This window comes from Panulirus ornatus, chromosome 61 (assembly GCF_036320965.1).
Source record: "Panulirus ornatus isolate Po-2019 chromosome 61, ASM3632096v1, whole genome shotgun sequence".
Lineage (NCBI taxonomy): Eukaryota > Metazoa > Arthropoda > Malacostraca > Decapoda > Palinuridae > Panulirus > Panulirus ornatus.
Genome location: NC_092284.1, coordinates 1,258,706 through 1,268,257, shown reverse-complemented (window position 1 = coordinate 1,268,257; position 9,552 = coordinate 1,258,706). Strand labels below are relative to the sequence as shown.

At 38.8% G+C, this 9,552-nt stretch overlaps 1 protein-coding gene across 1 annotated transcript in view; it reads right to left on the bottom strand.

The window, feature by feature from the left end:
- Positions 1 to 139: 139 nt before the first annotated feature.
- LOC139767467 (uncharacterized) overlaps positions 140 to 9,552 on the bottom strand; it is a 135,159-nt gene continuing 125,746 nt past the window's right edge. Inside the window, 7 exon segments of the mRNA XM_071696880.1 lie at positions 140 to 2,141; positions 2,373 to 2,789; positions 2,916 to 3,027; positions 3,029 to 3,187; positions 3,363 to 3,592; positions 3,772 to 3,978; positions 5,566 to 5,811. Of these exon segments, the coding sequence (XP_071552981.1) occupies positions 1,903 to 2,141; positions 2,373 to 2,789; positions 2,916 to 3,027; positions 3,029 to 3,187; positions 3,363 to 3,592; positions 3,772 to 3,978; positions 5,566 to 5,811 (1,610 nt within the window). The 3' untranslated portion in view covers positions 140 to 1,902.

The window sequence follows — 9,552 nt, the reverse complement described above, 5'->3', positions numbered from 1 at the left end:
AGGTGGACATTACTTTCTATAAAGCATTTCTAGTCAAGGGCATACACAAGTGTCGTAACATATAGTGCATAGTTCGGCCATGGTATCCTAGGGTGACCACAACCATCTATGCTAATTTAAGTGGAGTAAAATCTTTAAATTATTCCATATCCTTTATTCAGTAACTTTTATTTGTTACAGGGTGAGACATATTAAAACTTGTTTAAAGCACAGAAAGTTATATTATTACTAGTTGGAGAACAAGTGGGTAAAAGGCAAGCCACACTGCACACATCTCATTTGTTGGAAAACCCAAGACCCTTTATTTTGATTTAAGATAGAGTTTACAAGTAATGCTTTTTGTTTTGCAGAAAGAGGAACCCGTCACCTACTCGAAAAATATTAAAAATGTTACCCATGAGTCGAACAAAGGCATATTGGCTTTAAAGCAATGCACCAAAGCACAGATCACAGAAATGTGGACTTAACAAGTGAGAGAAATATGCCTTTGTTAAAGTCAGTGTATATTGACCGAGTTAGAACAGGACACTTAAGTGTTGGCTTGCCTTGAGTATTTAGTGAGCGCAAGATTCGTTTATTTCGAGCAAATCAGGCGTGACTGTTAGACTAACTGATTACACAATTGACTCTAGGAGCTATACATATTCATATTTTTTAAAATATCTAATGTTGGAAGCATCAGTATTATCTGTCCTTGGACTTGTAAATGGTTTATTGAGGAAGGCTTGACTGAAGAATGGCCAAAGATGCCTGACAGCCCTTACCCTTCCATAAGATGAAAATATATATATATATATATATATATATATATATATATATGAAAAAACAAACAAAAAAAAAAGAGCGCTTAGCAAATGATGACAGTCACTTATGCGTAGCTCTGGTGACCAGAGGTGCTGCATTTAGTACAAGAAAGTAAAATGTCTCAACAGCAACCCCTCATAGAGTCTACCATCTACGTGCACATATATAACTTAACACATTTTGATAACCACTTATTCAGTCCTGCCAAGTAGATAGGGGGAGGTCAACCTTTGTGCATTTCTAAAATATTGGACAGACAGCTAACCACTAGATAACCAATTGCAGCATCAGCTGCCAATAACCATCTGTGACTCCCCATAGCCGCCATGGCGGACCAGCTTTATACACTAATGTGGCGAGCAGTTTTTCCCTCATTGACTCTGATGTCAAGATGAACTTCATTCTTGTACAATGTGAATGAGGGTGAAAACTGCTTTCCATTTACATTTGACACTTGATGAAGATGGACATAACAGGGACTTGTCCATAAGCACCTAATATTATGTTATAGTATTCTAAGACATCTCTTAACTGATGATAAAGGAAAGAACATACAGGATTCTTTGGAATACTTGATCAGTTAAATATCTTGCCTTCTGAAAGCTACCGGATTAAGTTTGCTTTCTTTTACAGGGACTCTGCCACTGCTATGTAGCTTCCAAAATGATGCCCAAAATACCTTGTCAATAATTACAGCAGAGTTAACACGCAATATACGAGGTTCAAATTTATTTTGCACTGATATTACAAACTTGTGTTCATTAATTCTTCCATTATTTGCTCTATTGCACGAGTTCAGATGTCACCGTGCAATCTGTACCAGTGGTTTCTGCGGAACTTAGGACATTTGTCAAGGGAGTGCGTGCCACTAATGTTTACTGGTCAGTCAACCATCTCAAAAATACTTAATCTGCTATAGTATCTTGACAGTATAGTCAATGATTGGTTTGTTGCACAATATCTTTTTTATTTTTTTTTCAAATCCTGTTTCCTAATCACTTGCTACAGGTAGTCTGGTTCAGAGTAGTTCATCTATGAGATGAGTCCATCACAGTATTAAGAAGGGTTAAGGAAACCCATATACCTTGACATTATTCCTCAGGATAAATAATCAGGTGAGGGCTCAGCCAAGGGTTCTGGTGTGGTAAAGAGAGGGTTCGGGAACTCTGGTGGGTGAGGCAGAGGTCCGCCATGCTTTGGTCTGCGTCTATAAGCCATGAGCCAACAGGAAACTGCCACAGCAACAGCCACTAGGGCCAGTAGTGCTGTGATGATGAGAGCGATGATGAAGCCCCACTTGCTTACGCACACCTCCTCCACACCAACACTCTCTGGAGCTGCATGAAAGGAAAGAAATCAATGCAAGTTGTTAAGTGACAAACACAAGTCATTAAAAGATCTTAGGTAAGTAAGCAAAACTTAAGTTTATCTTTTATTTGTGTTAAGAGGACCAATAGCAATGTATGAATGTTTTAGCTCTTATGAGTTTAAACTGCATAGTACCTAAACTATTGAATGATTTATATTTGTGACTTTTAATGTAATTATGACAGTGCATTACTACTCACCTTGTGGTGCAATTTGTCTCGCAGTGCGGCTCTCAACTGTAATTATGGGCTGTGAGCTAACTTGGATCTCTCTTAGCTGGCCAGCATAAGAAGCCTCATCCCTATACAGTACCTCGGCATCTGACTCTATCTGGCGACGGCGACGTCTGCCAAAGGCGTCATATCCATTACAGTTTATAGGATGACACCGACCAAAGCATACCCGGACATTACACTGAAACCGTATAGAATTAGAAGATGGGAACTTAAAAGCACTGAAGATGGCAACAAGGGCTTTGTCATCATCTTGCTCCCATTCACCAAATATAGATGGGTCTGTTGCACAACCATTTTCATCTGTCACTGGGTGTTCGTTATCACTACCATCGGAGTTTGCTGTCAGTGCAATGCAGCTGCGTGCAAATCCTCCATAGATATCTGAAAAAATGGGAAAAATATGAATAGTTAACCAGTTACATTCTCACATTATGAATCTCAACAGACAAACCATATATGTGTACTATTTTGTCAATGCATTTGAACCTAAAACTTTACTAAACTCACCAGAAGGTTCAACTTGTATTTGCAGCATCAGCATGTCTCCAATCTCAGCCTTGTCAATAGCATCACCATTAGGATTGGTAATCCTCATGATGCAGGTAGGTGGGGGGCCAGGTATTAGCAATTGTGCCAGCTGTTGTCAGCATAGAAACATTGAAACCAATGGTGACGGTTTTCTCACCAGTGTTGTAAGTACACTTGACGTGGTAAGCTTGGGCTTTGTAAGTCACCAATTTAGGGTGCTCTTGTAGCACAAGGATGAACCTGGCCATGCCCTGCAAATGGTGAAATAATTCAAATTTAGTTTTAAAAGTTCTTACTGATATTGATAAACTTTACCTTGTTATACATTCTGAAACACCAAAGAATTTCTTAAACATTTTTGTGTATAATTTGTTAGGTATTTGTTTCCAGCAGCCGTGATAGAAGAAAGCTATTCAGTGAACTTACATTTTCATGAATTAGGCCACAAGTGTTGAACTTGACCTTGAAATCAATTGTTCCAACATCTACACCTGGTTTGAGCACCCTACGGCACTCTTCATTTTTGGAGTAACCCTTCACATACAGGACTCCATTGAAGCCAGGATCACCGATGTTTATATCCACCTGAACACCATCAGCAAGGCAGTTGACTAACATATCAGGCCGGGGTAAGTCAGTTCTTCCATATGTTATCTCTGTGTGGGGGAAATTACTTGGTTAAACCAGGTTTGAATGTTTTTATAGTGATGACCAAAAAAAAAAAAAAAGATTAACTTTAAGTACATATTTAATGATCATACCATCAAGAAGGCAATAGTATACCAAAGTATATGCAAGGATGAGGAACATGCAAAGTAAATGAGCAGGAACTGACTGCATCCATCATCCTTCTGGTATGGGTCTCCAGTGTATCCAGAGATGCAGGTACAGATGGCCTTGTGGTTGGCATTGATGCAAGTTGCATACTTGGCACATGGGTCAAAGCCACAAGGAGGTACACAAGAACCCCGGTCACAGGCCTTGTCTACTGGGCATTCGTCATCACTGGTGCATCCAATGGGTGGTGGTGGCTCGGTCCTCACTGTGATTGATGAATAATATGTTTGCACATCAAGTAGTTTAATAATTGGGCACAAGCAAGGAGAGTGGGTGAACCACAGTATGCTTTACCAAATGGTAGTTATATCTTTTATATATACATTTATATTTATTATAGTGAGTGGTGGGATGAAGTAAGATTATTAGTGAGAGAAGAGAGGCATTTGGGCAATTTTGCAGGGAAATGATGCAAATGAGTGGGAGATGTATAAAAGAGGCAGGAGATCGAGAAAGGTGCAAGAGGTGAAAAAGAGGGCAAATGAGAGTTGGGGTGAGGGAGTATCATTAAATTTTAAGTAGAATAAAAAGATGTTTTGGAAGGAGGTAAATAAAATGCGTAAGACAAGGGAACAAATGGGAACTTCGGTGAAGGGGCTAATGGGGAGGTGATAACAAGTAGTGGTGATGTGAGAAGAGATGGAGTGAGTATTTTGAAGGTTTGTTGAATGTGTTTGATAGTGGCAGATATAGGGTGTTTTGGTCAAGGTGGTGTGCAAAATGAAGGGTTAGGGAAAATGATTTGGTAAACGGAGAAGAGGTAGTAAAAGCTTTGCAGAAGATGAAAGCCGGCAAAGCAGCGGGTTTGGATGGTATTGCAGTGGAATTTATTAAATAAAGGGGGTGACTGTATTGTTGACTGGTTGGTAAGGTTATTTAGTGTATGATTCATGGTGAGATGCCTGAGGATTGGTGGAATGCGTGCATAGTGCCATTGTACAAAGGCAAAGGGGATAAAGGTGAGTGCTCAAATTACAGAGGTACAAGTTTGCTGAGTATTCCTGGTAAATTATATGGGAGGGTATTGATTGAGAGGGTGAAGGCATGTATAGAGCATCAGATTGGGGAAGGACAGTGTGGTTTCAGAAGTAGTAGAGGATGGGTGGATCAGGTGTTTGCTTTGAAGAATGTATGTGAGAAATACTTAGAAAAGCAAATGGATTTGTATGTAGCATTTATGGATCTGGAGAAGGCACATGAGTTGATAGAGATGCTCTATGGAAGGTTTTAAGAATATATGGTATGGGAGGCAAGTTGTTAGAAGCAGTGAAAAGTTTTTATTGAGGATGTAAGGCATGTGTACGTGTAGGGAGAGAGGAAAGTGATTGGTTCTCGGTGAATGTGGGTTTGCGGCAGGGGTGCATGATGTCTCCATGGTTGTTTAATTTGCTTATGGATGGGGTTGTTAGGGAGGTGAATGCAAGAGTTTTGGAACGAGGGGCAAGTATGAAGTCTGTTGTGGATGAGAGAGCTTGGGAAGCGAGTCAGTGGTTGTTCACTGATGACACAGCACTGGTGGCTGATTCTGTGAGAAACTGCAGAAGCTGGTGACTGAGTTTGGTAAAGTAGGTGTGAAAGATGAAAGTTAAGAGTAAATGTGAATAAGATCAAGGTTATTAGTTACAGTAGGGTTGAGGGTCAAGTTAATTGGAAGGTAAGTTTGAATGGAGAAAAACTTCATTACCTCCCCAAAGGTAATAAGAATGACGAGTCAAAATATGGGTATGTTTTGGTGGAAAAAAAGAGAAGGAAAGTGTGTGTGGTTGTAAGAAATAACATGAAATCTACTAACCCACACATTTGCCATCAACGTCTTTAACAGCAGGTGGAGGACAGTCACAAGTACCAGCCCTGGTGAGTACATAACCCTTCTCAGGGTCACATATACACATTCCATCATCAGTTAACACGTAGCCCAGTTCAATGGGGCATCGTGCACAGTTTCCATTCTCGTCAACGTAGAATCCACGGTCAGTAGGACATATGCATCGGTCATCATCATCCAGGACGAATCCCTTTTCAAATGGACACACTGGTGCTGGATTGGCATAGGAGGTAATGTGAACATGGGAGTTGAGTATCATGTTTATATATTTATATATATATAATCGATTCTTCCCATTCATTATTATCAATGAATGTAGTAAATAATAATGTCAATATTTCAAAGTGAAGAAATTATCAATGAATGTGGGGAAATGATATTTCAAAGTAAAAAGCCTTTCCATTTTATTAATCAAAATATTAAGTGCTTCTGTAACAGTAAAGCAAATGTGTAGGGTTAGAAAATATAACACAAATAGTCAGTATTAGAATTAGAAATTTGGTAAAAAAAAAAAAAAAAGAAACTTCAAAATAAGTATTACAGTATATCAAAAACCATTAAATAGAATTATACAAATGCAACTCCTTCACAATTCCACCACCAAACACAGACATACAAAATTAATTACATTCATGGTTTTCCTGAAATTAGAATAGAAGTTTTAAATATGGTTAGTATAAATACTGAACAGACATAAAGCAGCAGATAAGCAAAAACATCAAATGGTTAGCAGGCACAAGGTGAGTTCTGTTCTGCAGAAATAACAAGTCCAAGTAGTCACTACAGTGTCAAAGAATATATTCAAGTCTGATGATAATCTACTCATTTACAATATTAAATTAGAATGTCAAATGAATAAAATCGGGTTAATTTCTCTTCCTGTAAGTATTAAATAATAGAATTAAACAAAATTATTGTATAAACTCGAGCTTTTGTGTGATATTTTCATTTAATGTTAGACCGACATTTGTTCAAGCTTTGCTGTGGTTACATTGAAATTTAATACAATTAGCAAAAGCTAAGAGCTAATTATTAGAGAATGAACTATATTATTGAAACTTTACTGGGGTGAAATTGTACATTTACCATTGTAGTTACCTGTAACCTATAAAATTTACAATTTTTGGAGGTCAATCAGGTTTTCTATCAGAAGAAATTACATTAAAAGTATTGGTAGAATTTCAAAAACATTTAAGGATAGAAAAGGCTAAACCTAACTAGGGTGAGTTAGACTAGTCGTCTTACAGAACTTGGACTCTGTGTAGATAAAATTCCATAGTGTATTACATCGTGTGGCATTAGTCGTCTTACAGTCCTTGGACTCTGTGTAGATAAAATTCCATAGTGTATTACATCGTGTGGCATTGTAGATCTGATGTCTGGTTTACACAGGCAGTGATAGTAGTGCAGTTAGACTATTTTTCCTGAATTCAGTAACCAATCATGATTAAGAATAGAGCACTTAAGTTTACAGGTTAGCCCTCTTGTATATTTTCTCACCTCTGAATGCAGTTACCCATAATAGTAAGAATAATAATTTTTGTGAAGCTAAAGAACAGGTTAATAAAACTAAATAAATGGCTGTTGGAATGCACAACAAATTAGTTTCAAAGGCAATTAATAAAAGGAGGATTGCATAATTCTTCAGTCATCCACAGGTTGGGCTAAGGATGCATGCAACCAAACTGCAAAGCTCTGTGCACTTGATAGTCCTCATGAGAGGTTCGTTAATTTTAATTTTTTTTTGTATTAAGAAGTAAAACGAGAGGGGAGACACCATTTAGTTGCCTTCTATGACACTCGGAGAATAAGAAGGAAGTATTTTGTCTATCCCTGGGTCGCTTTCTTTATCGCAAACGCGGGAGACAGCGACAAAAAAAAAAAGTATATATATATATATATATATGTGTGTGTATATATATATATATATATGTGTGTGTATATATATATATATATATATATATATATATATATATATATATATATATATTGGCTTTGTCACTGTCTCCCGCGTTTGCGAGGTAGCGCAAGGAAACAGACGAAAGAAATGGCCTAACCCACCCCCATACACATATATACATACACGTCCACACACGCAAATATACATACCTATACATCTCAATGTGTATATATATATATATATATATATATATATATATATATATATATCTTTTTCTTTTAAACTATTTGCCATTTCCCGCGTTAGCGAGGTAGCGTTAAGAACAGAGGACTGGGCCTTTTTTGGAATATCCTCACCTGGCCCCCTCTGTTCCTTCTTTTGGAAAATTAAAAAAAAAAAAAGGGGAGGATTTCCAGCCCCCGCTCCCTCCCCTTTTAGTCGCCTTCTATGACACGCAGGGAATACGTGGGAAGTATTCTTAATCCCCTATCCCCAGGGATATATATATATATATATATATATATATATATATATATATACACACATACACACACACAGACATATACACATGTACATAATTCATACTGTCTGCCTTTATTTCTTCCCATCGCCACCTTGCCACACATGGAATAACATCCCCCTCCCCCCATAGTGCGAGGTAGTGCTAGGAAAAGACAACAAAGGCCCCATTCGTTCACACTCGGTCTCTAGCTGTCATGTAATAATGCCCAAAACCACGGCTCCCTTTCCACATCCAGGCCCCACAGAACTTTCCATGGTTTACCCCAGACGCTTCACATGCCCTGATTCAATCCATTGACAGCACGTCGACCCCAGTATACCACATCGTTCCAATTCACTCTATTCCTTGCACGCCTTTCACCCTCCTGCATGTTCAGGCCCCGATCACTCAAAATCTTTTTCACTCCATCTTTCCACCTCCAATTTGGTCTCCCACTTCTCGTTCCCTCCACCTCCGACACATATATCCTCTTGGTCAATCTTTCCTCACTCATTCTCACCATGTGGCCAAACCATTTCAAAACACTCTTCTGCTCTCTCAACCACGCTCTTTTTATTTCCACACATCTCTCTTACCCTTACGTTTCTTACTCGATCAAACCACCTCACACCACACATTGTCCTCAAACATCTCATTTCCAGCACATCCATCCTCCTGCGCACAACTCTATCCATAGCCCATGCCTCGCAACCATACAACATTGTTGGAACCACTATTCCTTCAAACATACCCATTTTTGCTTTCCGAGATAATGTTCTCGACTTCCAAACATTCTTCAAGGCTCCTAGGATTTTTGCCCCCTGCCCCACCCTATGATTCACTTCCACGGTTCCATCCGCTGCCAGATCCACTCCCAGATATCTAAAACACTTTACTTCCTCCAATTTTTCTCCATTCAAACTTGCCTCCCAGTTGACTTGACCCTCAACCCTACTGTACCTAATAACCTTGCTCTTATTCACATTTACTCTTAACTTTCTTCTTCCACACACTTTACCAAACTCAGTCACCAGCTTCTGCAGTTTCTTACATGAATCAGCCACCAGTGCTGTATCATCAGCAAACAACAACTGACTCACTTCCCAAGCTCTCTCATCCACAACAGACTTCATACTTGCCCCTATTTCCAAAATTCTTGCATCAATCTCCCTAACAAACCCATCCATAAACAAACAACCATGGAGACATCACACACCCCTGCTGCAAACCTACATTCACTGAGAACCAATCACTTTCCTCTCTTCCTACACGTACACATGCCTTACATCCTCGATAAAAACTTTTCACTGCTTATCACAACTTGCCTCCCACACCATATATTCGTAGTACCTTCCACAGAGCATCTCTATCAACTCTTATCATATGCCTTCTCCAAATCCATAAATGCTACATACAAATCCATTTGCTTTTCAAAGTAGTTCTCACATTCTTCAAAGCAAATACCTGATCCACCCATCCTCTACCACTAATGAAACCACACTGCTCTTCCCCAATCTGATGCTCTGTACATGCCTTCACCCTCTCAATCAAT